Source organism: Indicator indicator, chromosome 26, assembly GCF_027791375.1.
Source record: "Indicator indicator isolate 239-I01 chromosome 26, UM_Iind_1.1, whole genome shotgun sequence".
Taxonomy (NCBI): domain Eukaryota; kingdom Metazoa; phylum Chordata; class Aves; order Piciformes; family Indicatoridae; genus Indicator; species Indicator indicator.
Genome location: NC_072035.1, coordinates 11,004,341 through 11,031,330, shown reverse-complemented (window position 1 = coordinate 11,031,330; position 26,990 = coordinate 11,004,341). Strand labels below are relative to the sequence as shown.

Here is a 26,990-nt window from a genome sequence, read left to right as displayed (position 1 = left end):
AGGGATGCAGGCTGCAGAGAAGATGAGTACCTCCCATCCCTCCTGCTTGAGCCCCCATCTCCAGGCAGCTGGGTGACCTACCAGCTCTGGTGATGAGCAGGAGACCAGGAGGTGGGTGGGATGCAGATGGCATGAAGGGCACTGAGGATGCAGCCACAGCATTCCCCCTCCCCCCTGCCCAGGAGCACAAGGTCAGGATGAACATCTCACTGCTGGGGTGGGAGGAGGGGGCCTCTTACAGCCCCCAGGGAATGACAGGGCCAGAGGCAGGACTTTGAAACTCCAAGCTTTTATTCAGTTGCTTTGGCAGCGGCGGGCATCACACAGAGGGGGAGGTGGGAGGTGAGGCCACGGGGGGAGGTCAGCGGCGGCCGGGGGGAACGCTTGCTCCGCTCCCCACACCCCAGCAGGGGCCGGGGGGGCTCTAGTTGGTGGGGTGGTAAGCACCACGCTGGTGCCACTGCATGTCCCGGATGCGCCTGACCGACTGGATCTGGGGGTGCTGGGCGCCGAAATCTGAGCTGTCCTTGTAGTCGCCCTTCTCAAACAGGTACTGGTAGCCCCTGTAGCCGGGGTACTGGTATCCCACCCACCTGCCAAGGCAAAGCAGAGGGAGAGGGGGGTCAGGCACCACCACATAATTGCAGAAGGCACTGGGTTGGAGAGATCCCACAAAGGTCATCTCGGCCAACCCCCTGCACAGCCAGCAGCGACATCTCCAGCTCGAGCAGGTTGCTCAGGGCTGCAGCAAGTCGGACCTTGAATGTCGGCAGGGATGGGGCACCAACCACATCCCTGGGCAACCTGCTCCAGTGTCTCCCCACCCTCATTGTGAACAAATTCCTCCTGATGTCCAACCTCAGTCTCCCCTGCTCCAGTCTCAAACCATTGTCCCTCATCCTATCCCCACAGCCCTTCTGAACAGTCCCTCCCCAGCCTTCCTGTAGGTCCCCTTCAGATACTAAAATGCAGCTCTAAGGTCTCCCTGCAGCCTTCTCCTCTCCAGGCTGAAGAGCCCCAACTCTCCCAGCCTGTCCCCACAGCAGAGGCGCTGTAGCCCTCTGATGGTCTTTGTGACACCTCCTGCGCTGCCGCTCGCAGTGGAGCAGCCGCGGGCACAGCCAAGGTCGCTCAGCCACAGCAGGATGCTCCAGGATGCTCCAGCACCACCCAGGTCCCGCTGCCCCGGTACTCACGTGCCACTCTGCACCCGCACGGAGGAGACCTTCTCCTGGTAGCCGTGGGCATGGAAGCTGGGCACATCGTCGTCGATAATCTCGATCTTCTTGCCGGTGAAGCTGGGGTTCTCGTACAGCACGATCTTGTGCTCCTGGCTGTCCTGCAGCGGGCAGAGCAGAGACGGGGAAGGGAGAGGCGGGGGGGGGGGGGAAGCGGGGAGGGGACATCAGCTGCCGCCGCTGCCCCGGGGCTGGGCAGGGCGGGGGCAAAGCCCAGGGCTCTGGGGAAACCGAGGCGAGGGGCTGGCACCGTGTGCCGCTACTCCCACCCATGCCAGGGGCTGCTCCGCATTCCTCCATCCAGCTCCGAGAGCCGGTGCCCGCCCGGGCACTGCCAGACTTACCAGCAGACGTCCTCTCCTCTGGGGTCACCTGCCAGTGCCCCCTTCCCCACGCTCCCTCCGAACCCCCCACCGGCTCCCCGGGCCCCGAGGGCTGGGGCGAGGGTGGGCAGGAGGGGGTGCCCCTCCGGAGGCCCGCGGGGCTGGGGAGGGCGGGGGAAGGCTGGGGAAGACCTTCTGGCTGCAGACCTTGGTCTGTCGGGTGGGTAGTGGCTGTCTGGGTGCTCTCACCACTTTGATGGGTCTCAGGGAAGTGATGCTGTCGCTTCTCCGGCTGTTGGTCCAGGAGTCCCAGCGGGGGTACTCCCCCTTCTCAAACACAAACTGCTCCCCTTTGCAGCTTGCCTGCTCGTAGCCCACCCAGCTGCAAGAGAGCAGGGAGGGGGAGGGAGGGGAGAGCTTCAGAAGGGGCAGCGGCGCAAGGGCTGGCACCAATCCCCGGCACCGGCCCTCAGGCTGAGCCCCTCTGCTCCCTGTTGAAGAATGGAACTGAGCACCGTGGTGCCTGGTGAGGTGCCAGCAGCAGTGCCAGGGTGGGAGCGGACAGCCCTGCTGCAGAGCAATGCCTGGCACTGCCAGTCCCGTGGTCCTGCTGGCAATGACACCACAGGACTTGCCAGTGTGGATGCTCCAACGTGGTGACCACCCATCCTTGGTTCCTGCAGAAGGGATGGGATCACCCACACGTCCCCAGTGGGGCTGTGCCCCTGCCAGGGTGCTCCACAGCCACCTCGTGCTTCCTGGGTGCAGGTAACAGACCTGGCACTTCCCCAGGTGGGTTTCAGGGGCTGCCCATCGCCCATCGCCCCCAGTCTGGGGACCACAGTCCCTATCCAGGACCACGCACAGAGGTCAGTGGGCAGATGGGGACAGGAAGTGCCACCAGCAGCACCAGGCACTGCCAAGGTGCCATCTCCACCTGTCTATGTGCCCAAAAAGAGACAAACCAAACTGGGGGATGTGTAACACCATGATCCACACCCATGCCCACTCCCCTCCCACCAAGCAGGGTTAGGGGAGACCACCCACCCAGGGGACCACTAGCACCTAGAGCAGCCTTGGCCACACAACATCCAGGCTGTGACGCAGGTACCAGCAGTGTTGGGGGGAGAGATCCCCTCCACACCCCATCCCCTGCCCCCCAGTCCCCCTCCCCGGGCCCCCAGCCCCCCTGACACATACGGTCCGGAGTGCACCAGGATGGAGCCCACTTTGTCCACGCCGGCTTCCTTCAGGTTGGGACAGGCACCGCTGAGCTCATGGCAGCGGCCCTGGAAGTTCTCTTGCTCAAAGATGGCAATCTGGAAAACAAAAAAAAAAAATGGGTGCCTCAGAGCCACCCCCCAAGCTCCATCATGGGGGGGCACACGCTGTCCCCAGCCACCAGCTCAGCCCCACCATCACACTGCCCCCCAAAACCTGCACGCTGGTGGCTTTTAACCATCTACCAGGTGGCTTTTAACACATCTCCCACCACCAACCAGCACCTCCAGCACTATGAGCATGCAGCTTCTGGTCCAGGATGGCTGCAAGTCCCTACTGGGTGCCAGCTCAGCACCCTGGTGCTGCCTACAGAGGGATGTCCACGCTCACACCAGGCTGAAGCATCGTGGCCGGTGGTGGTTTGCAGCGAGCTGGGTGCTCAGCACACACTGGGGAGGTACTGGGGATGCTCTGGGTCAGCCCAGGGGCTGAGCCCTGCCAGCTCAGCACAGATTTCATGGGTCAGTGGGTGGCAGGGACAGATCTGCTGAGTCTGCAGAGGTGGCAGGAGATTAGGAGTTGATCCCTTCCCACCCATTCAGTCTGCACCAGGGCTGTGGGACACCAGCAAAATCCCATTCCTCCCCCACTCCACTGCCCAGCCCCTTGTCCCTCAGCACCAGGGTACTGCTGAGGGGATGCATGATGGCAGCTCAGCTGCTCCCAGACTGGCCAGAGCCCTGGGATGTCCCAGGGCCACAATTTGGGTGCTTGATGAGGCTGAGGGTGCCTCAGTCTCAACACAGAGTGGAGGAGAAACCAGACACTGACCTTGGAGCTGGCTTGTTGCTGCTTGGAGGCTGGCATTTGGTGCTCGGAAGCCATCATAAGCTGGGTTGTCTGCTGCCTTGGGAGGAAAACTCAGCAGGTTAAAAGCTGCTGCCCAGGAGGGAGCCAGGACAGTGCTCAGGGACCCATGTCTGGACCCTGCATCCCACCCAGCACCCAGCTGCTGGCTGCTGAGTTGCGTGGAAGGGGGGACAAGGGTGCTAGCGCAGGGGTAGGCACAGAGTGGGTTCACTGGGGCCAGACCCTGCTCAGAGCTACTCATCACCACAAACCACCTAGGGTCATGGTGCAGCCCAGGTGATGGTCCCAGTGCAGCATCACCCATGATGGGACCTGCAAAGGGTCTCCAGCCCAGAGTGAGGGGACCCAGGGCATTCCCAAAGTCATTCTTGGGAAGCCGAGCTCCTTCAGCCAAGGCTTTTCCCACTGTCCTTGCCCAGCAAGTGACTGCTGGGGAGTCCCTGTCCTCCATGGGGTGATGAGGAGAAGCCCTGGGGGTCCCACCACTGACCCCAGCTGTGTGTGCATAGCAGAAGGTGTCCCTGCCCATGGCAGGGAGGTTGCAACAGGATGATCTTTAAGGTCCCTTCCAACCCAAACCAGTCTATGATTCCACGACCCTCATCCCCAAGCCAAATGGGACCCCCTGTGTCCAAGCAGATTCCAAACCAGCTGAAAACAGCTCCTTCCCAGCAAAAAACTGTGGCTGGGGGCAGCAATACTCCTGAACTGGCCACCAGAGTTTAGGCTACAGAGCAGGGCAGGACCATCTCCTGGAGCTCACCCTCGGCGCGCCCACATCCCAGTGCCATCTCCACAGCTCCAGGGAGGATCAGGAGGAGACACCAGCAAAACCAAACCGAAACAACCAAAAAAAAAAAAAAAAAAAAAAACAAACACCAAAACCCCAAAAAGCAGGATGATAAAATAGGGGGAGGAAAAAAAAAAAAAAAAAAAGTCTTACCAGTTCTACCAGTACCCTCTTGAGCCAGTGAGGGGCTGGGGCCGGGAGGTGGAATTTATACCGAGCCGCGGCCAGCGCGGTGCCAAAACTATTTACAAACTGGTTAAAGCAGGAGTCCAAGCGAGAATGCTGGATTAAAGGGCAATGAAAACCAGGGTCAGCTGATCAGCCCCAGCTTTTGTCTCCCCAAACCCCAAGTTGGGGAGGTATTTCATTAGCTTTCACATTCGGCTCGCCCGCTTTGTCGGGTTTGTTGGCAAGGAGATTTGGAGTTTGCATGCATCAGCCGAATGCATGCCAAGGCCCACGGCAGCCCTTGCAAACAAAGCCCCTGCCAAGCCCTGCTTCAGAAGTTTTGGAGCCAGAGACTTTATCCCCACCTCCCCCCACCACCAGCCCAGTGCCCCCCTCAGCGAGCTGCCCCCCACCGCAATCTGCTGAAGTTGGCTCTTCCCAAGCGTGATGGAAGCGGTGGTGAGCGCCTGGCTCTGCCCCGTCTGCCGCCCTGGCCAGCAGCACCCACAGCCCCTGCCAGTGCCACCACACACAGCGCACAGCCACACAGTCCTCTGGGCTCCCAAGGCACCTCTGGAGATCATCCAGTCCAGCTAAAGCTGGGGCACCTAGGGCAGCTCACACAGGAACGTGCCCAAGGTGGGTCTTGAAAGTCTCTAGAGAAGGAGACCCTGCCAGGCTCCTGGGGTTGGGGGCACCGTGGGAGTGCTGTGGCATCATAGAGTCACTGAATGGCTAAGGTTGGAAGGGACCTCAGAGATCATCTACTCCAACCTCCCAGCTGTGGGCAAGGAGACCTCTCAACTAGACTTGGTTGCTCAAGGCCCCATCCAACCTGGCCTTGGACACCCCCAGGGAAGGGGCACCCACAACCTCCCTAGGCAGCCTGTTCCAGTGTCTCACACCACCCTCATACTGAAGAACTTCTTCCCAACATCCAGGCTAAACCAGGGCAGGAGCTGGTGTGAGGCAGCATCCTCAACCTAAGCATGAGGGCAGCTGTTGTTAGGCTCCTCCTCTGTTACCAACCCCACCTTTATGGGGTCTCTGGGAAGTACCCAGCCCCATGGAGCAGCAGGAACAAGAGCATGGAAGCCCCACCACCCCCTCCAGGACAAAGCTAGAGTCAGTGGTGGGGTCTCACAGCCTCAGATGTGTCCCCATAGCTGGGTCATGCCCAGCAAGGGTAGCACCCATCTGGGGGACAAGCTGAGGGTCATGAGCAGGAGCAAACCCCCTTTGCTGGCACCTTGCTGGTGGGTGGACATCAGGGCTGTGGGATGATTTTGGCTGCAGAAGGTGAGTCTCTGGGAGACAACAAAGCCCTCAGAGCCCCTGGATGCTCTGCAGCACCCACAGTCCCTTTACAAGCCCCCTCCCTGGGACAAGTGAGTTCCCTCTTGTCACCCCAACAAGTGCCACCCAGCATTAACAGGGCCCAGACCAGCTCACAACATCTCATGGGGGTCCCCAGTGAGGTGCTGCAGCCCCCACCCCAGCACCTCTGGCTGCTCACCCAGCACCCGGGGTGGTTGCACAGAGTCAGCTCTGCCCCCTGAGCCTGCCCAGGCAGTGACATGCTGAGGGGACAGTCCCCACAGTCCTGGCTGTGAGTGATGGGGTCTCATGGGGCTGTGGGAGCCACAGGTGACCCCATGGGAAGTCACTTCGTGCCAAGGACAGGGTGGGCAGGGTAGGTTTGTAAGCAAGTGCCCACACCACTCCCAGCTGCCTCCAGCAAGCCAGGCTCTGCCCTCCTCATCCTCCTGAGCTCATTCATATGGGGGGTCCCCAGCCGAGGACCCCACCCTGGAGCTGCCCCAGGTCCCAGCACAGGGCCCCTGCATCCCCAGGACTGCCGATGGGTGGCAGTCACAGTGCTTGGCACAGCTCCTGCCAGGCTGTGATTCCCTCCCCTTGGCTGGTTTTTAGCCATCTCAGCTATGGGCACTGGTGATGCCCCAACAAACTACAGCCCTAGCAGCCTCACCAACTGTCCTGGAGGCAGCTTTTACCACCTAGGGCCACAAAATCTCCTTGAACAGCTGCGAATCCAAGCCCAGAAAGAAAAGCTCTGGAGTGGCTGTTTGGTGACTGGCACCAGGTGACCTGCTCCCATCTCTGCCACCAGCCCTTAGTGGGCCCCAAGCCCAGCAGGACCTCTGGCTTCTGCCTTGGCAACCAAACCAGACACCCCATATGTCAGAGACCATCCTCAGGGAGCCACAGGTCCCCGAGGGAAGCTTCCCTGGAGCTGGGTTGGGGTCCCTGCAGGGCACTGGGGCCAGGCACAGCCCTTACCCCATGGCATGAGTCCCACTTTGGGGACCTGGCACCACCTGGGGACAACTGTTCTCCACATGCCCACCACTCCTGGGACTACCTCAGCCACACCTCCATTCCTGAGGATGCCCAGGACCCCCAGACCCCCCAGCCATCACCTTGGCCTCTGGGCTTGATGTCCTCCCACTTGTGGAGCAGACAGGGCTGGGGAAAGAAGCCATAAGCAGTGCTCCTCCAGCCCAGGGAGATGCTTTCAGAAGGGGAAGAGTCATGGCAAAAACCCTTGGCAAGGGTCCCAAGACCACCCCCAGGGCTGGGCTCCCCCCTGAGCCCCCCAACACTGGCAATGCCAGCACCAAGCCATGGCACAAGCAGAGGTTATCTGGGGACAGGTGCAGCCTTTGTATAACACACTGCAAATCCTGCTCCCTCCCCACCTCTGCCTGCACACAAAGAATCTCAATTTTTGGTGGACAAAAACACTCAATATGTTGGAAAATCCCCAAACCTTGGTAGAGAATCCTTCATTTTTTTTAGGAGAACCTCGATTTTTCAGTGGAAATCCCAAAAACACCTTGGAGAAACTTCTAAATTTTTAGAACCACCTCAAAAACTTGGCAGAAAACCTCCAGTAATTTTAGAAGAACCTCAATTTTTGGGTGGAAACTCCCAAAATTTTGTGGAGAAACCTCCAGCAATTTTAGGAGAATCTCTACTTTTTGGTGGAAACCTCAAAAAGCTGGTGGTGAACTCTCCAAATTTTTTACAAGAACATTAAAATACTGGCAGAAAACCTCCAGTAATTTTAGAAGAACCTCCACTTTTGGTGGAAACCCCAAAAATATCACAGAGAAACCTCCACATTTTCCAAACAACCTCAAAAACTTGGCAGAAAGCTTCCAGTAATTTTAGGTGAACCTCAATTCTTGGTGGAAACCCAAAAAAAAATCATGGAGAACCCTCCAAATTTTTCAGAAGAACCTCAAAAACTTGCCAGAAAACCTCCAGTAATTTTAGGTGAACCTTAACTTTTGGTGGAAACCTCCTAAACCTGGTGGAGAAACCTTCCCCATTTTTAGAAGGACCTCATCAAATTGTCAGTAATCTTAGGAGAACCTCAAAAACTCTTCAGTAATTTTAGGTGAACCTCAGTTTCGGGTGGAAACCTCCAAAACCTGGTGGAGAAACCTCCCCCATTTTTAGAAAGACCTTAACAATTCCTCAGTAATTTTAGGTAAACCTCAATTTTGGGGTAGAAACCTCCTAAATCTGGTGGAGAAATCTCCCTCATTTTAGAAGGACTTCAACAATTTGTCAGTAATCTTAGGAACCTCAGGACTACAAACTTAGTACCAAATCTTAGGAGAACCTCAACACCACCAATTTTAAGTGAACCTCAACTTTTGGGTGGAAACTTCCAAAACCTGGTAGAGAAACCTCCCCCATTTTTAGAAAGACCTCAACAATTCATCAGTAATCTTAGGAGAACCTCAAAAACCCTTCAGTAATTTTAGGTGAACCTCAATTTTGGGTGGAAACCTCCAAAACCTGGTGGAGAAACCTCCCCCATTTTCAGAAGGACCTCAACAATTCATCAGTAATCTTAGGAGAACCTCAAAAACTCTTCAGTAATTTTAGGTGAACCTCAATTTTGGGGTAGAAACCTCCTAAATCTGGTGGAGAAATCTCCCCCATTTTTAGAAGGACCTCAACAATTTGTCAGTAATCTTAGGAGAACCCCAAGACCTTACAAATCTTAGGAGTACCAAATCTTAGGAGTACCTCAACAATTCCCCAGTAGTTTTAGGTGAACCTCAACTTTTGGGTGGAAACCTCCAAAACCTGGTGGAGAAACCTCCCCCATTTTTAGAAGGACCTCAACAATTCATCAGTAATTTTGAGAGAACCTCAACAACAACTCAGTAATTTTAGGTGTACCTCAACACACCACCATGAAACCCACCCAACCTTGAACCACAGCTTGACTCTACCCCATCCCCTCCTTCCCCAACCAAAACCAAAACCTCCAAACCCCAACCCTGACCACCCCCCACCCAGGAGCAGGCAGGGTCCCAGCAGCCTCCAGCTCAGAGCTTTATTGAGGTTTTGGCACAAAGGAGGGGGGGGAAAAAAAAACAAAAAAAGAAAGAAACAAATCCCAACCAACAAAACACAAAGGCCAAGGTCACGGCATCACAGCTCAGCCCCACGTGGGGTGGGGACATCAGGGGTGGGGGGGGCAGCAGGGCTGCCCCTCAGCTGTTCTCGAAGCAGCCCCTCTGGTGCCACTGCTGGTCGCGCACGCGGCGCACGGACTGGATGAGCGGTTGGTTGGCATCCCACTCGTTCCAGTGGCGGTACTCCCCCTTCTCAAAGACGTGCTGGCGGCCCCGGTACCCCGGGTACTCGTAGCCCACCCACCTGCCAGGGGGTGGCAGGCAGCTCTCAGCACTGCCCCCGGAGGCAGCTCTGCCCACTCCCATCCCCACGGGCACACGTTCGCCCCAGGTCTGAGTGGAAGGGCAGCATCCCTGTACCACCCCACGGGCACACGTTCACCCCAGGCCTGAGTGGAAGGGCAGCATCCCTGTACCACCCCACGGGCACACGTTCACCCCAGGCCTGAGTGGAAGGGCAGCATCCCTGTACCACCCCACGGGCACACGTTCACCCCAGGCCTGAGTGGAAGGGCAGCATCCCTGTACCACCCCCCACTGCATGGGCACATGTTCACCCCAGCCTTGAGTGGGAGGGCAGCATCCCTGTACCACCCCCCACTCCATGGGCACCTGTTCACCCCAGCCTTGAGTGGGAGGGCAGCATCCCTGTACCACCCCACCCCACAGGTACATGTTTAGCCCAGGCCTGAGTAGAAGGGCAGCATCCCTATAATACCCCCCACCCCACAGGTACATGTTCGCCCCAGCCCTGAATAGAAGGGCAGCATCCCTGTACCACCCCCACCCCACAGGTACATGTTCACCCCAGCCCTGAATGGAAGGGCAGCATCCCTGTACCACCCCCCACTGCATGGGCACATGCTCACCCCAGCCCTGAATGGAAGGGCAGCGTCCCTGTACCACCCCACGGGCACATGTTCACCCCAGCCCTGAATGGAAGGGCAGCATCCCTGTACCACCCCCACCCCATGGGCACACATTCACCCCAGGCCTGAATGGAAGGGCAGCATCCCTCTACCACCCCATGGGCACATGTTCACCCCAGGCCTGAATGGAAGGGCAGCATCCCTCTACCACCCCCACCCCACGGGCACGTTCACCCCAGGCCTGAGTGGAGGGGCAGCATCCCTGTACCACCTCCAGGGCTGTGGCAGTGTCAGGGGATGGTGCTCAGGGTCACCACTGCATCATCAGCAGTGGCCACTGCTCCATCACCACCAAGTGCTGCATCCCCAGCAAGGCTGCAGCTGCAGAGCCCAGCTGCAAAATGCCATGGTGCCCATAACAGAGAAGGGGCCAGGGCTTCCCCATGGTGCCCAGCCCTGGGTCAGGGCAGAGAGCTGTCACACAGCCCTGGTGACACCGCTGTGGTCCCCCTCACTCCTTCTGGAACAGGGAAAGGGTGGGAGTGGAGAGGGAGTGAGGGACATGATGGGCATGAGTGGCATTGCAGGGACAGGTGGCTCAGCTGTGCCAGGCAGCTCTGCCACCACCCTGGGGGAGTGGCCACAGTGGCATGGGATGGGAACTTGCCAGGGTGTCAGCATCCTGGGCAGGACCAACCACAGTGGCACGGGATGGGACCTTGTCAGGGTGCTACCACCCTGGGGGGACCAGCCACAGTGGCACAGGATAGGACCTCGTTGGGGTGCCCCCATGTTCCCCCTCCCCTCTCAGTGCCACCATCCTTACGTTCCATTCAGGGCCCTGACACTGGCCACACGGTCCTGGAAGCCATGGGCCCAGAGGCTGGGGACATCATCGTCCACGATCTCCATCTTCCTCCCGGTGTAGCCTGCGTTCTCAAAGAGGTGGATCTTGTGGTCAGGGCTGTCCTGGGGGAAAGTGTGGGTGAGGGGCTGCTCCGTGCACTCCCAGCCCCCCAGCGCTCTCCCCCCTCCCCCAGCCTGGCGGTGCCCATGGCTGTGGCCGCGGGGCTCATGCCCAGGGGCAGGGGCAGCACGGAGCAGCCACCACTCACGATCTGGAGGGGCCGGATGGACATCAGGCTGTCGCTGTTGTGGCTGTTGGACCAGGAGTCCCAGCGGGGGTAGTCTCCCTTCTCCAGCACAAACTGCTCCCCGGCGAAGGCCTGGCGCTCGAAGCCCAGCCACCTGCGGGAGGGGGGCTCAGGGGTGGCACAGGGCAGGACTGCTCCCCACCAGCAGGAGGTGCTCTCCCTGTCCATCCCTGCTCCCACCCTATGGTTTGTCCATCCTCCACACCCTGGACTTACGGGCCAGACTCCACCTGGATGGAGCCCACCTTCTCCAGCTCTTTCTCGGTGATGTTGGGGAGCTCCTCTGTCAGCTCGCATTTCTTCCCCTGGAAGTTCTCCAGTTCGTAGATGGTGATCTAAAGGGGTGAAAGATGCTGTGCTGGGGCAGATGTCCCCTGCCCTGCTGCAGGACCCTGCCCTGGCAAACACAAGCAGCAGCGGAGTGAAGTGGTCCTGCCGCATCCTCTCTGTCTGTGCCAGCATCTCTCCTGTCCCATGGCAGAGCAACCTGCCCCTGAGCCATCAGACAGCTCCTGGGCTTCTTACTGCAGCCAGGTATTGGCCCCAGCTGTCTGCTGGGTGAAGCACAGGCTGATGTTTCCTCTGTGAAGGGCTGCAAACAAGGTCACTGCTTCAAACACAGCATCAGAAAGGGAGAAGGTTTGTGCTGGGAGCCCTCCAGGGCCCATGGGCTGTGGTCTTCTGCCCCCAGCCTGGTCACAGCCCATTGCTGCTCCTCCAGGTCCATTCGTTCTCCCAGCCTGGTCTGCAACGAGCTCATTTTTTGGTGTTTCCTCTAAACCCTGCCAGGTGTAGAGACCACAGCAGCTCCATGGGACCTCCTGCTCTGGGCAGAGCTTCAGGCTGGGCTGCAGGATGAGTTCAAACTGATGCTGGAGCACAGCAGGAAGCAGGGTCCAGGGTGCCTGGCACAATCTGGGGACCAGGAGTGTGGCACAGTGGGAAGGCACCTCCCGGCCCCTTCCCAGGACAAGGGCAGAGTCTCCTGCAGGCACTGCATGACAGGGAGCATCAAGGGACAGAGATGACACTTGTGGTCCTCAGAGACTTCTTCCCACCCCAAAGCACTCAGCAGCCCAAGCTCCCAGGCCCTCTTTGAACCAGCTGCAGAATCTGCTCCCACTTCCAACCTTTCCAAACCAGGAGCAGCCTTGCCCAGGTCTCCAAGCTGTGTCCATTCCAACACCCACCACTGATTTACCTCCAAACCATCACCTAGGGCAAGAATGATGAGCCAAGAACCACCCAGGGAGTTCCACTCCTCAAACCTACAGCTGATCCCACCACGCTGGGGTGTTTTATCTCCTGGATTCAATCTCTGTGCAGCTGCACACCAGACCAGCAGGCAAACAGACTTGGCAGCCCCAAATGCAGCATCACCTCCTGCCAGGCAGCAGCACCTCCCCCAGGGGACGTTTCTGTCCCCCAGGGGACGTTTCCCTCCCCAGCCCACAGCCCAGCTCGATGCTTGAGGAGCAAATTCATCAGAGCTGCTGCGTTAGGAACCCGGAGGCCACTTTCTCCCCCAGTCCGACCTGCGGTGCTTTGACAGTGGTGCCAGCCTTGCTTGGTGACCCTACAGCATCACCCACAGTCCATCAGCAACCAGCTGCCCCCAGTGTACCTTGTAATTGCCACCTCGCTCTCCAGCACCCTCCCCAGTCGCCATCTGCTCAGGGGGACTCTGCTGCTCAGTCATTGTGCCTGGAAAACCCAAACAGCAGGAGGTTAAGGTGGTGGTGCTTCAGTGCCTGCCCTCAAACCATCAGATACTCAATAAACCACCACAGATGGCACAGGAAAGGGCACTACAGATTAGTGCAGAGCCCACCAAGGCAGCAGCTGTAAATCCCTACGGATGTCCAGGCTAGAAGGCTCCATTATCCATCCTCCTGTCCCTCATGGGCCCTGCATCCTCACCCAGGTATCACCATGGGGCTGGAGAGCCCATGGCTGAACCAAACCATCTTCCAGGTGCCCCAGGATGCCTCTCTAAGCCTGGCCTGTTTTTCCAGGATGATTTTGCCCATTTCCATCTGCCAACATCTTTCACCACTAAGAGAAATTTGAAGCTTTTGCTTGTCATCCTGAGGGACATCAGATTCCTGGAGCCACCACATTGGCTGGTAGGAGAGAACCAAGATCATAAATCCATAAAAGAGCTTCAGTTGGAAAAGACCTCTGAGATCACCAACATTCCCTCTCCTTGTTCTCCAGGAAAATCTCCCAAGGTTCCTACTGGAATAGGAAATCCAGTCCAAACAATCAAGAGGTTACTTAGATGAACTAAAGAACCTGCATTTGGCATCCTCAGCCAAAGCCCTGCAGCATCACTTCTCACCCAATTCTCATCATTAACCCGAGGTTGGCTCTAGCAAGACTTCAACTCAAGACATGCTAACTCTTTTAAAGCCCCTTCAAGTCTGATGTGCTCAGCCAAAGCCCTGCAGTGTCAACCCTTGCCCATCATCAACCCAAGTTTGGCTCTAGCAAGACCCCAACTCAAAAGACCCCAACTCAAGACATGTTAACTCTATGAAAGCCCTTTCCAAGGCTTCAAGTAATCAAAGCCTTTCAGCACCAATTCTTGCCCATCATCCAGCCAAGGCTGTCTCCAGTGAGACCTCAAGACACACTAATTCTCTTTTAAAGCCCCTTCCAAGTCTCCAAGTTTGATATCCTCAACCAACCACTTCTGGCCCAGCATCCACCCAAGGCTATCCCTAGCAAGACCTCAACTCAAGACAAGCTAACCCTTTTGGAAAGTCCCTTCCAAGTCTCCACGTTTGACATGCTCAACCAAAGCACTGCAGCATCACTTCTTGCCCAGCATTAACCTAAGGCTGTCTCTAGCAAGACCTCAACTCAAGACAGGTTAACTTCCTGGAAAGCCCTTTCCAAGTCCCCAAGTTTGAAGTCCTCAACCAACTACTTCTTGCCCCTCACCCACCCAAGTCTGTCCCTAGCCTGTTTTGAGTTGAGGTCTTACTAACTCTTTTTAAAAGCCCCTTCCAAATCTCCAAAACAACCAAAGCCCTGCAGCACCAGTTCTTGCCCATCACCCACCCAAGTCTATCCCAAGCAAGACCCCCACTCAAGACAGACTAACTCTCTGGGAAAGCCCTTTCCAAGTCTCCAAGCAACCAAAGCATCACTCCTTGCCCATCACCCACCCAAGGTTGTCCCTAGCAAGACATCAACTCGAGACAAGCCAATTCTCTTGGAAAGCCCTTTCCAAGTCTCCAAAGCAACCAAATCCCTGCAACACCACTCCTTGCCCATCACCCACCCAAGCCTATCCCAAGCAAGACCCCAGCTCAGGTCATCCTAACTCTCAGGGGGAAGGCCTTTGGGAGCATCCAAGCAGCGCGGGCGCTACCTCTCGCGGCGTGTTCCGGCTGTGCCGGCCGGCGGGGGCTGCCCTGCCTATTTATGCCTTGCTTCTGCCCAGCCCAGCAGATTGTTTGGACGCTGAGGCAGCAGCTGCGTCCACGGAATTCCATCCATGAGACCTCATCTCAATAGCAGGGGTGAGCGGGGGCGAGTGGGGGTGAGCCGGGGCACGCTGCCGCCGGCAGTCACATTTCTCCCCCCCGGCCCTTGAATCCGTGCGGCGTGCTTTAGAGCAGATTAAGCGGGAACCTCACGTCAGCAGGTTCAGGCTGCTTCTTGCCAGGTTCTCTGGAAAACTCTCCCCATCAGCAGTTCCCGGGGAGGGGTTGGGAAACCCAGCGCAGCGCGCAGCAAAAACAAACCGCCCCGCGCCGGGCAGCCGGGCGGTGCTTGGGTCTGCACCTGGGGACCCCCTCCCGGGATGGGGAATCCCTCGCTGCTCTGGCCAAGCCTTAAGGGGATGAAATTGTTCCTCCTGTGCAACTCAAACCCTTCCCTGGAGCACCTGAGGCACTTGCCTCCTGTCCTGTTATTTGTTCCCTGGGAGAAGAGAGCAATCCCCACCTCACTGCAACCTCTTTCCAGGGAGCTGTAGAGAGCAATGAGGTCTCCTCTCAGCCTTTTCTCCAGGCTGAACAACCCCAGGTCCTTCAGCTGCTCCTCACCAGCCCTGTTCTCCAGACCCTTCACCAGCTTCATTGCCCTTCTCTGGACCCACTCCAGCCCCTCAGTGTCCTTCTTGGAGCAATAGGCCCCAAACTGACCCCAGGATTCAAGGTGTGGCCTCACCACTGCCCAGTACATGGTGACAAACCCTGGGCTGGTCCTGCTGGCCACACTCTTGCTGTCAGAACACAGGATGCTGGTGGCCTGACCTCATGATTCTTTCTGAACCACACACAGCCTGTCCATGCTGCTCTCCCCTACAGATTCTCCTTGATTCAGGGTCCCACGGAGTTCCCCTGTGCTTGGACCAGCAGATCTCTGGCCAGGTATCTCCTCTGGCTCCTGGATCTTCTCAATGCTCAGCAAGAGGATGGGGCCAGACTCCTCAGTGGTGCTCAGTGATGGGACAAGGGGCAATGGGCACAAATTGGAACCCAGGAGGTTCCATCTGAACAGGAGGAGAAACTTCTTTGCTGTGAGGCTGCTGGAGCCCTGGAGCAGGCTGCCCAGAGAGGTTGTGGAGTCTCCTTCTCCACAGAGATTCCAAACCCACCTGGGCATTGTGATCCTGGGCAAGCTGCTGTGGGTGCCCCTGCTTGAGCAGGGTGGGGTTGGACTGGATGATCTCCAGGGGTCCCTTTCAACTCCCACCATGCTGGGATTCTGTAACAGGTGAAATCAGAAGAAATTCCACAAGCATTATTTGGAATTAGAATTGAATTGTATCAACAGCCTGGGCTGTCCTCTCACAAGGAAGAACACATTGATAGATCTTTTATTACACAACCTGAAGGACATCAATATTGAACCCATGTACAACACAAGGAGGTGGTGGAGCAGAAAAAAAGACTTCCCCACTCAGCAACATTCTAAAGACACTTTTTAATTGGACATTGAAGCATTAAACATCACTCAGTAGTAGGTTCAACTACTCAGTACAGTCAAGTTTCAGTGCATTGTCCAAGCAGGGGGGCAAATGTGGACACATTCTGAGGGCTTCATGGAAACCCCCCGAGGGTCCAACCCCTCAGCTCCCTCCAGCCCAGCAGAAACACCAGACAGAATTTCTGGTCTTCATTTATCAGACCAAAAAAGCATCAGATCCTTCAGCTGTTGGTAACACAACGCTGTTGACCTGCTGAATTGGGAAATGGAGCCTCTCATGAGCAGGGGCTGGGGGGGAGGGGAAGGAATTTACCTGGTTTCTAGACACTGTTTAAAGTAAGCTCCACTTCATCTGAGGAAGAAAAGCCATCATCATCATCATCATCACAGAATCATCATCCTTCTCTCATCCCCACACAAAACACTGCTGCTCAGGGCTGGCCAAGTGCGTCACACACGGCTGACAACTGATGGGAGCCTCCAGTGCTTGCCATGAAAATAAAAATACCCCCAAAAGACACGTCTGCCAAGCTTATCTTAAAGAGTCACCTTCTCCACCACCACCTAAAGAAGAGGGAAGAAGGAAATCTGTGCAACACCTTAAAAATTAGCTACAGAGGAGCTTGTCAGCAGCCTGCTTGCTGCAGCTAGATCAAGTCCATCTCCCATCACCCAGGGTCAGAAGCCACACGCTTGAGTGATCATTTCTTAATGGGGAGCAGAAGGGGCTGTGGAAGTGTGGTGTGAAATAGGGCAAAGCAGCATGGAAAAGATGTTCTCTATAAGAGGAACACGCTCCTTGCACCTCCATCACGTAGAGGGAGCTGCTCCCAGAACTAAATCTGGGAAAGAGACAGAGATGCACATATGGGACTCGTCTCCTGACATTCTGCTGCTGTTTCCTATGAGCAGACTGGGGCTGGAAAAAAAAAAAAAAGAAGAAAAATTTTAAAAAATCACCTCATCTGAGACTCCTCCATGAGAAGAATTGGCACAAGGTTTTGGCAGCTACCAGCTTGATAGACAGCAGACCAGGCATGCCACTCTGGCTAGCAGTTGCACCATGGTGGTAACCCCACGTAAATCAAGCTCTCTGAAACACTGATCATCAGTGACAAGTCAGGAAATGAGTCCAAGTGCTGGTGCTGTGTCTTTTAATGTCTAGAGAGGCCCAGCAGCAGGACAGGGGAAGTGCAACGTGAGGAGCAGCAACTGCTCCAGCTCCAGTCCCATGGCTGTGATACTGCCCCAACACCAGGATGTTCCCACACCATGGTGCCCCAACACCAGGATGCTCCCACACCATGGTGCTCCAACTCCAAGATGCTCCCACACCATGGTGCTCCAACACCAAGATGCTCCCACACTATGGTGCCCCAACACCAAGATGCTCCCACACTATGGTGCCTCAACACCAAGATGCTCCCACACCATGGTGCCCCAACACCAAGATGCTCCCACACCATGGTGCCCCAACACCAAGATGCTCCCACACCATGGTGCCCCCAACACACCATGATGCTCCCACACCATGGTGCCCCAACACCATGATGCTCCCACACCATGGTGCTCCAACTCCAAGATGCTCCCACACCATGGTGCCTCAACACCAAGATGCTCCCACACCATGATGCTCCCACACCATGGTGCCCCGACACCATGGTGCTCCCACACCATGGTGCCTCAACACCAAGATGCTCCCACACCATGGTGCCCCAACACCAAGATGCTCCCACACCATGGTGCCCCAACACCAAGATGCTCCCACACCATGGTGCCCCAACACCAAGATGCTCCCACACTATGGTGCCCCAACACCATGATGCTCCCACACCATGGTGCCCCAACACCAAGATGCTCCCACACCATGGTGCTCCAACTCCAAGATGCTCCCACACCATGGTGCTCCCACACCATGGTGCCTCAACACCAAGATGCTCCCACACCAAGATGCCCCAACACCACAGTGTTCTCACACCATGATATTCCCACACCATGGTGATCAAACACCACAGTGATCCCACACCATAATACTCCCAACACCATGGTGCCCCAACACCATGATGCTCCCACACCATGGTGCTCCCACACCATGGTGCCCCAACACCATGATGCTCCCACACCATGGTGCCCCAACACCACATCATCCCCATGCCACGCTGTCCCAACATCACATTGTCCCCATGCCACACCATCCCACATGGCTTTAGGGTGGCTGGAAGCTTTGCCCAGTCCAGGAGGGCACCAAAGAGGAGAGAGCTTCAGTCTTGGTCTCCCTTCATCCTTGCACATTGCTGCTTTCTGAGTTGAGCTGTGAGGAACCCCAAGAAGACACAAACCACCTCCCTCATCAGGCTACATTTTTCAAGGTTTGCTGAGAAGAGCACTTAATTGGGAAGGGGGGGGGTGAGGGGTGAGGAGGGGAAACAATAAAAGTCTGTCTGAAGTGGACACCTGGGTTGGTATCTCAGAATCTGTATTCAAAGGTATGAACATAATTGAGCTGTTAGTGATATTCATCACACCCCTGTGTTATGCAGGAGATATCTACACCACTATGAGAACATCAGTTTGACCCAAAGGAAAGGAAAAGCATCTGAGAAACTGAAGATCACTTCGAGGTTATCCCATCCCCCCCACCCCCCCCCCAAAAAAAAAAAAAAGAACAAAAAAAAAGCATTAAAATAAAAACCAAAACAAAACCAAAAGAAAGCCAACAAACCCAAAACTTCAACCTGGTATTTACAACAGCTTTAACAAATAAAAACCTGAAGTGGGACTTACCCAAACTGCTACTAAAGTGACATTCAACAATGAACTGGAACCCTGATAGGAGTGGAACATCCTTTCCCCCCCACCCCCTTTTCCCTTCCTTGGTTATAAAAAGAGTATTTACACTATTTTTTTCTGGGGGGAGGGGTTTGTTTTTTGACTTTAAAGAGAACTGGGGGTTGACATTATTGCTTGATCCATTTTTTGTGTGTGTGTGTGTTTTCAGGAAAGACATTCCACTGAAGCAATTATTCCACATGCAGACAAAACACAGAATTCTATCATTTCTGCAGCGTGACACCCCACCCCCCAAAAGAAAACCCCAAAACAAACCCAAAACAGAACGTTTTTTCTTGTGTTCATCTAAAAATTCTCTTCCCCTCTTCCCACGTAAATCTCTATCAGCCAATCCCCCCCGAAAAATACATCTTACAAAAAAATAATCAAGTTTTCCTTTGTCGATATGGCAGTAAACAGGATTTGTTCTTGCACTCTCTCACCTTCCACAAACTTCATTCTAAACAGGAGCTCACTACTTTTTTTTTTTTCTTCCCCCCCCCAAACCAAAAATAAAAAAGGATAAAATTCGATTTCCAATTGGTATTTTTCATAAGCAAACACAAAGCCCAGGTTCCACCTGAGGCATCTAACCCAAAAGTCACACTGCGGTTGGAGCTGCTGAGCAGAAGTGGAGTTCCTCCTTCAGCACTCCCAGCTGGAAGATGACAAATCTTCCTGAAGTGCTGCCTGGGAGTTCTTCTGCCAGGTGAGGCCATCCTCTTTCTCCTTTTCTTCTCCCACACCTGACACCAACCCAGCTTTGTATTTGACTATGAACGTTAAGCAGCTTTCTCCACAAAACAGGAAGGCACCATGCACATAGCAGTTGAGGCAGGAAGCAAACAGCAGCAACATGACATGAATTTTAGGTTCAGATGAGTTAAGGCTTCTGTTAAACTTCTTTATCTTCTTCTAGTTAGCATCAGTATCTGAAAAGAAACAACAAAACAGAAGCAATTAAGTGATGGTAGAACGTGGCCAAAGAAGCAGCAGAGTCCTCTCAGGGTTTGTAAAAGGAGAGCTCCACAAATTGAAGGGAGGGTGAGAGAGTTGGGGTTGCTCAGCTTGGAGAAGAGAAGGCTTCAGGGAGTCCTCAGAGCAGCCTTCAGTAATTAAAAAATGGAATTAATAGAAAGCTGGGGACAAAGTTTTGAGCAGGACATACTGGGACAGGACAAGGGATGATGGTTTGAAACTAAAAGAAGGAAATTCAGACTGGAGAGAAGGAAGAAATGTTTGACACTGAGGGTGGTGAGAGCCTGGCCCAAGTTGCCAAATGAGGTGGGAGATGCTCCATCCCTGGAACCACTGCAGGTCAGGTTGTTTGGAGCTGTGAGCAACCTGCTCTGGCTGCAGACATCCCTGCTGAGTGCAGGGGAACTGGACTGGATGAGCTTTAAAGGTCCCTTCCCACTCAAACCAGTCTGGGATTCTATAAAATCCATTTCAGTGTGCAGTGAAATGGATTTTATAGAATCCATTTCTATAAAATGCAGTGGCAGCTTAGTCTTGTCCTATTTCATGCACTGAGTGCTCCAGAGCTGCTCAGACAACTGCTGGAACAACCTACACCAAGATTTTCCCAATGGGTGCAAGCCTCAGCCAGTGAGAGTCTCATTCCTGCTGGGTGGAAGCATCATGAAATTGCAGCACAAACAGGCTGAGTGCTGTTAAAATAAAATTATCTGCAGAGAGCCAGTGAAAGACAAACCCCACAAGTCACAGAAAGCATCTGGGAATGGAAACTTCTCTTCTATGAAACCTCCTCTGCCTCCTGGGCCCACAGCTGATACAAGCCTGCTGCCCTCCCAGAGCTGTGACACTGTTAAGGAGGTGTCTCCCATGGCAGATTTTTGTCCCTGTGTCCTCTCATGTCACAAACTCCTTCTTCTGAGTGACCTGATCTAGTTGGGGATGTCCCTGCCTGCTTACTACAGGGGAGTTGGGTCTAGATGACCTATCTAGAGGTCCCTTCCAACCCAGTGATTCTGTCCAAAGGTACCTTTTCAAACCTGATTCTCATAATGGCTCTGTCTCTTCTTTGATTTCAGCTCCTTCAGCCACTGAGGAGACTTTTCTTCTGACCTAAGATATAAAAAAAAAAAAAACCAACAAAAAAACCCCAAACTCTTTAATGATGAAAACTCGTTAGAGACATAAAAATTAAAGAAATGTGCAACTTCCTCTCCAGCCTTGAATTGAGAAGGCTCAGGGGAGACCTCACTGCTCTGACAGCTCCCTGAAGGGAGGTTGCAGTGAGGTGGGGGTTGGTCTCTTCTCCTTCATATCAGGTGATGGAACAAGAGGAAATGGCCTGAAATTGTGTCAGGGGAGGGTTAGGTTGGAGATGAGGAAAAATCTCTTTGCTGCAAGAGTGGTCAGGGATTGGAACAGGCTGCCCAGGGAGGTGGTGGAGTCCCCATCCCTGGAGGTGTTCAAGAAATGTGTGGCCATGGCACTTTGGGACATGGTTTGATGGCCATGGTGGTGTTGGGTTGATGGTTGGACTCAATCTCAGAGGTGTTTTCCAAGCTAAACCACTCTACGATTGTTTCTTTTTCCTTCCACTCAAACAAGCATTAGCATCCTTCTGTGGCTGGTGGAAGCTTCTCACCTCTCCTCCTTCTCCACACTGGAGGGCAGCACTCTGCTACCAGGAGTTCCAAGCTGGGATTTTGGGGACTTGAAGAGCTGAGCAGAGCTTATTTCACCAGGACTCTCAGCCTCGTGTCTTCTCCTTAGCTGGGCCTGAAGTAGGAAAACAAAGAAGGAACTTTTGAAAGGCAGCGTTGAGAGGGTTTTTAGGATGCAAACCAAATCACTCAGGCTTCTCGACTCACAAAGGTCCATGATGAAATCAGAGAACCCCCTGCAGCTCTGGAGCAGGTTTTGCTATGGCAAAGCCAATTTTTTTCCCAAGTCACTTCACAGTCCTACTCAGTTCAAAGGGAGAAAGATAACCTCAAGGTTTCCCTACACATTATCCCCCCGCCCAACGCCATCCCAGCAACTTTGTCATCTCCAGCAGAGCTTCCTAGCTCTGTTCCTAGAGCCTCTGCAGCTCCCGAGCATCTCTGACTACCTCCTGGTGTACTCTGCCCATGGTCACCTTGAGGACAGAGTGGTCCATCCCAGGAAACACGGGAAGCCTCTGAGCGTGTAGGGATGAGGACCTTCCGGTCCGGTGGATCTTGTCTTCTTCATCAGAATCCTCCTGTTGCATAGTTGTCTTCTCTTCTAATGGTTAAAAACAAAAGCAGAGGGGAAACAAAACATCAGTCAGGAGGTTCTTCATCTATACCTTGTTCTAGATCATAGACTGGGTTGGGTGGGAAAGGACCTTTCAAGCTCAGCCAGTCCAACCCTCTTGCAGCCAGCAGGGACATCTCCAACTACAGCAGGTTGCTCACAGCCCCAAACAGCCTGACCTGCAATGCTTCCAGGGATGGGGCATCAACCACCTCTCTGGGCAACCTGGCCAGGCTTTCACCACCCTCAGTGTCAAACATTTCTTCTCTCCAGTCTGAATTGCCCTCTTCTAGTTTCAAACCATCACCCCTTGTCCTGTCACAGCAGGTCCTGCTCAAGAGTCTGTCCCTAGCTTTCTTCTCAGCCCCTTTAAACACTGAGAAGTTACCAGAAGGTCTCCCCAGAGACTTGTAGATATTGGTAACACTTGCAAGGAGCAGCTCAGGAAACTGGGGGTTTGCAGCCTCAAGAAAAGGACACCGAGGGGAGACCTTCTGGCTCTCTACAACTCCCTGAAAGGAGGCTGCAGCCAGATGGGAGTTGGTCTCTCCTTCCAATGAACAAGGGATAGGACAAGAGGAAATGGCCTCAAGTTGCCCTAGGGGGAGGTTTAGGATGGACATGAGGAACAATTTCTTCATGGTAAGGGTTGTCATGGCCTGGCCCAGGCTGCCCAGGGCAGTGGTGGAGTCCCCATCCCTGGAGGGGTTTCAGAGCTGTGGAGATGTGGTGCTGAGGGCCATGGGTTGGTGGTGCCCTGGCAGTGCTGGGTTCAGGGTTGGCCTGGATGAGCTGAAAGGTCTCTTCCAACCCCAACGGTTCTACGGTCCTTTCAGACAGTTGAGGGATACCTGTGGAATCCTTAAACATCCAGGCATTATCTGGCTCCTCTGTCAAAGAAAACCTGCTCTCAAACTCCAGCCCCCTGCTTCTTCTCAGGGAGTGGGAAACGGGAACCCGGCGGCGTCTCTTCTTGCTGAGCTGGACGCGAGTCTTCAGCGCACTGGAGTCCAGGACAGCTGTTTGCTGGGGAAAGAAGCAAAGCCTGAAGTCATCTTCACCCTTTCCTCACCTCCTTCAAGGCATTCACCCCTTCAGGCTAATATATAGAGCTCAATTAACCTGATTATTATGATTATTAATAACGTCAAACTCAGGTGTTGATCTGTTGGAGGGTAGGAGGGCCCTGCAGAGGGACCTGGCCAGGCTGGCTGGGTGGGCAGAGGCCAGTGGGATGAGATTGAACAAGGCTACGTGCTGGGTTCTACATTTTGGCCACAACAACCCCCAGCAGCACTACAGGTTGGGGTCAGAGTGGCTGGAGAGCAGCCAGGCAGAGAGGGACCCAGGAGTGCTGGTCGGTAGTAGGCTGAACACTGCCCATTGGAATGTGCTGCCCAGGGAGGTGGCGGAGTCTCCATCACTGGAGATGTTCAAGAGAAGCCTGGATGAGGCACTTAGTGCCATGGTCTGGTTGATTGCTTAGGGCTGGGTGATAGGTTGGACTGGATGATCTTGGAGGTCTCTTGCAACCTGGTTGATTCTATGATTCTAGGAAAAACTCTGCTAAAGAGAATTCCTGCAGGGTGGCTACCTAGGTGAGGTGCTGCCTCTTTGATCTCTCTTGGCTGGACATGTCTCATCTGCATGAATTATTGTCACCAAATCAATCCAAACCAATGGCAATAAATTGGATTTTAGGTTGCCCAGAGTGTTTTAGGAATAGAGGCCTCACCTAGCTAGCAGTGGCTGAAGGTCAGTAAGAGGATCTGGATCTCAAGAGAGGAGCTACACAAAATCCTCTTGAAGCAGAGGGCTGCAGAACCCTGTTCCGAGGGGCTGACACCTACAGATGTTTCAAGCCACTCACCAGCAACAAGGAGACTGAAAAGCTAAATGTCACAGCATTCAGAAAAGGTCTGTCACCTGCCATTTCAAGGCAAAAGCATTTCCAGAGCAAAGGAGGAGCTGCACTTGAGTTATTTCTCTAAAGCCATTTGTTGGCAGAGGTTTGTCTGCAGTCAGCAAACCTCCATCAGCTTCTTCTTCAGACGTGGCCTTGCTTCTTTGCAAAGAGATGTCAGGTCAGGAATAAGCCACTCCTTAAACCAGCCTATCACCAGCTGTAGTTAAGCCATGAGTGTGCCATAAGAGGCACCTTTAGCTGTCCAGGACCATCTCCACTACCTGCAGAACCACTGATGGACAGAGACAAAACGCCGTCCTTGCTGTTCTGGGCACCAGCAATTCCTTTAGGGTGCAAAAAGTGTCCTTGGGATGTCCTGCCAAAGGGTTATCAGCTGATTGCACAGCTGAGCCATGTGCTGTCAGGGATCTCAAAGCAATGGTGCACCCAGTGTGGCTTCTGCTCCAGAGCTGGCATGGGCTGGAAGAGGAGAGCAGCACCTGCCTTGGCAAAGCACAGCTTTCTGCAGCTCCTCAGAGATGGCAACATCAGCAGAGAACAGAGCTGGCTGGAAGCACATTGGAACAGCCTCCACAGGAAGCAGCTGAGAGGTTGTGAACACTCAGTTCTGCTGCTCCAGACCAAGCTGCCTCCAGCACAAATGTTCTGTAGAGCAACCTGCTCCTCAGGTCCTCATTGCCCTCTACACCTACCTAAAAGGAGGTTGGAGTCTGTCTCTTCTCCCTAGTATCAGGTGATAGAATGAGGGGAAATGGCCTGGAATTGTGCCAGGGGAGGGTTAGGTTGGAGATTAAGAAACATTTCTTTGCTGCAAGAGTGGTCAGGGATTGGAAGAGGCTGCCCAGGGAGGTGGTGGAGTCCCCATCCCTGGAGGTGCTCAAGAAACCTGTGGCCGTGGCACTTGGGGACATGGTTTGCTGGCCATGGTGGTGTTGGGTTGATGGTTGGACTCAATGCTCTTAGAGGACTTTTCCAACCCAAACAATTCTGTGGTTCCAATTTAGGAGGCATCATGGTGCTTCAGCAGCACAGCAGCCTGCCTGAGACCTTCCTAGCCTGGTGTGATTCATCTAAGTTGGGAATCTTGCACTTGCCAAGCTATCTGCCATCAGTGTGGAGCAAAAGAAGGTGGTGAAGCAACTCTAACCAAAGAAAAAGCAGCACCTCTCCAAAGCTGAACAGACAAACTACTTATGCCAGTGCCTTCAGAGAACACCAAACCTCATCTGACAGCATATGGCCAGAAAAGAGCAGCTGCAAGATCTTTAAGCATGGAGAAAAAAAAAAAAATCATCCTTTCAACTGCAACTGTAAGCTACTACAGGATGAGTAAATAAGGAAACTGTTAGTAAATGTCTTCATAGCCTTAAATCTGCACAGCTCGTGGCACAGCAGTCAGCAGCTATTTGTGGGATTTAATTATGCTTCCCACGTTCACCAAGTCATTTAGCTCTTCTCTTGGAGCTCACCAAGGAGCAGAAAGAGAAGGAGCAGCTTCAGCAAGCCACTGGCAAAGGTGATCTGAGGCCAAGGGCTTCTTGGGATCTTTCAGGACCTAAGGATGCAGGAACTGGAAGGACTTTGTGACCTTTGATCTCCAGCTATTTCAGGCAGAAAGATTCAAACGTGATCAAGAAAAGGAAGTTTTCAGGCAGGCAAATTCCATGTGACAAAGAAAAGGCAGAGATTGGGGGTGAAGCTTCCAGAAGATGCTGCTTTGTGGTGCTGAACAACACAGCTGGCATGGATCACAGGATCACAGGATGTTAGGGGTTGGAAGGGATGTTTGAAGATCATCGAGTCCAACCCCCCTGCCAGAGCAGGACCAGAGAATCTAGCACAGGTCACACAGGAACACATCCAGATGGGTCTGGAAAGTCTCCAGAGGAGGAGACTCCACAGCCTGGAGCTTGCTGGTGGACAGGAAGCTCTCCATGGAACAACAATGTGCTCTTGTGGCCAAGAGAGTCAATGGGATGATAGGATGTATCAAGGCAGGTGTGTCCAGCAGGGCTAGGGAAGTTCTTCTACCTCTCTACTCTGCCCTGCTGAGACCACACCTGGAATCCTGTGTCCAGTTTTGGGCTCCCCAGTTCAAGAGAGACAGAGACCTGCTGGAGAGAATCCAACAAAGAGCCATGAGGATGCTTAGGGGACTTGAGCATCTCCCCTGGGAAGAGAGACTGAGAGCCCTGGGGCTGTTTAGTGTGGAGAAGAGAAGACTGAGAGGGATCTGATCAGTGTCTATCAATAGCTGAAGGGTGGGTGTCAGGAGGAGGGGGTCAGGCTCTTTTGGGTGGTTCACAGTGACAGGACAAGGAACAATGGATTCAAACTAGAATATAGAAGATTTCACCTCAACATGAGGAGAAACTTCTTTACAGTGAGGGTGACAGAGCCCTGGAGCAGGCTCCCCAGGGGGGTTGTGGAGTCTCCTTCTCTGGAGACTTTCCAAACCCACCTGGATGCATTCCTGTGCAGACTCCCCCTAGGTGATCCTGCTCTGGCAGAGGTTGGACCTGATGATCTCTTGAGGTCCCTTCCAACCTCTGCTACTGTGAGACTGTGATACCTCCCTGGGCAGCCCGCAACCAGGGTAACTTACATCAATGAAAGAGAAGTCTGTGGTCTTCTCATCAGGGCAGGTGTCTCCTGGAGGAGGTAAATCAGTCCCATCAGTAGAGTCCATGTCAGTGCTGGAACGGTCCAAGCTTGTGCTCCTTTGGTCTTTGGAGAAGTCATGGTGGTCAGGCAGGCAGGCAGGCTCTGCTTGAGAGGACAGGGAGGACGGGTGGCTGCTTGGAGGCTGCTTCCTCGTCGAAAGGACATCGTTCTCGGAGGAGGGAGATTCAGGCACAAAGCTGCAAACAAAAAGAGAGATCAGTGAGACTTCAGGGGGAAGCAAGACGTGGAGAATTGTTTGGATGGCACAGCAGGAGCAGGGA

At 54.2% G+C, this 26,990-nt stretch overlaps 3 protein-coding genes across 5 annotated transcripts in view; all 3 read right to left on the bottom strand.

The window, feature by feature from the left end:
- Positions 1 to 424: 424 nt before the first annotated feature.
- On the bottom strand, positions 425 to 3,667 carry CRYBB2 (crystallin beta B2). The gene is made up of 5 exons (XM_054392511.1): positions 3,614 to 3,667; positions 2,762 to 2,880; positions 1,811 to 1,943; positions 1,197 to 1,339; positions 425 to 593 (listed from the first exon to the last, which is right to left on the bottom strand). Exons 1-5 carry the CDS (start codon positions 3,665 to 3,667, stop codon positions 425 to 427), a joined length of 618 nt encoding a protein of 205 aa, XP_054248486.1.
- Positions 3,668 to 9,148: 5,481 nt separating this feature from the next.
- Positions 9,149 to 12,819, bottom strand: CRYBB3 (crystallin beta B3). Its single transcript, XM_054392512.1, has 5 exons — positions 12,718 to 12,819; positions 11,310 to 11,428; positions 11,055 to 11,187; positions 10,766 to 10,908; positions 9,149 to 9,314 (listed from the first exon to the last, which is right to left on the bottom strand). The coding sequence occupies exons 1-5, from the start codon at positions 12,790 to 12,792 to the stop codon at positions 9,149 to 9,151; spliced, it is 636 nt and encodes a 211-aa protein (XP_054248487.1). The 5' UTR covers positions 12,793 to 12,819.
- A 6,941-nt stretch (positions 12,820 to 19,760) lies between these two features.
- KIAA1671 (KIAA1671 ortholog) overlaps positions 19,761 to 26,990 on the bottom strand; it is a 74,935-nt gene continuing 67,705 nt past the window's right edge. For all 3 annotated transcript variants that reach the window (XM_054392602.1, XM_054392603.1, XM_054392604.1), the window contains 6 exons: positions 26,651 to 26,906; positions 22,970 to 23,144; positions 21,979 to 22,106; positions 21,484 to 21,617; positions 20,872 to 20,954; positions 19,761 to 19,798 (listed from right to left, as the gene is read on the bottom strand). In XM_054392602.1, coding sequence (XP_054248577.1) covers positions 20,876 to 20,954; positions 21,484 to 21,617; positions 21,979 to 22,106; positions 22,970 to 23,144; positions 26,651 to 26,906 — 772 coding nt within the window. In that variant the 3' untranslated portion in view covers positions 19,761 to 19,798; positions 20,872 to 20,875. The remainder of the gene's footprint in view (positions 19,799 to 20,871; positions 20,955 to 21,483; positions 21,618 to 21,978; positions 22,107 to 22,969; positions 23,145 to 26,650; positions 26,907 to 26,990) is intronic.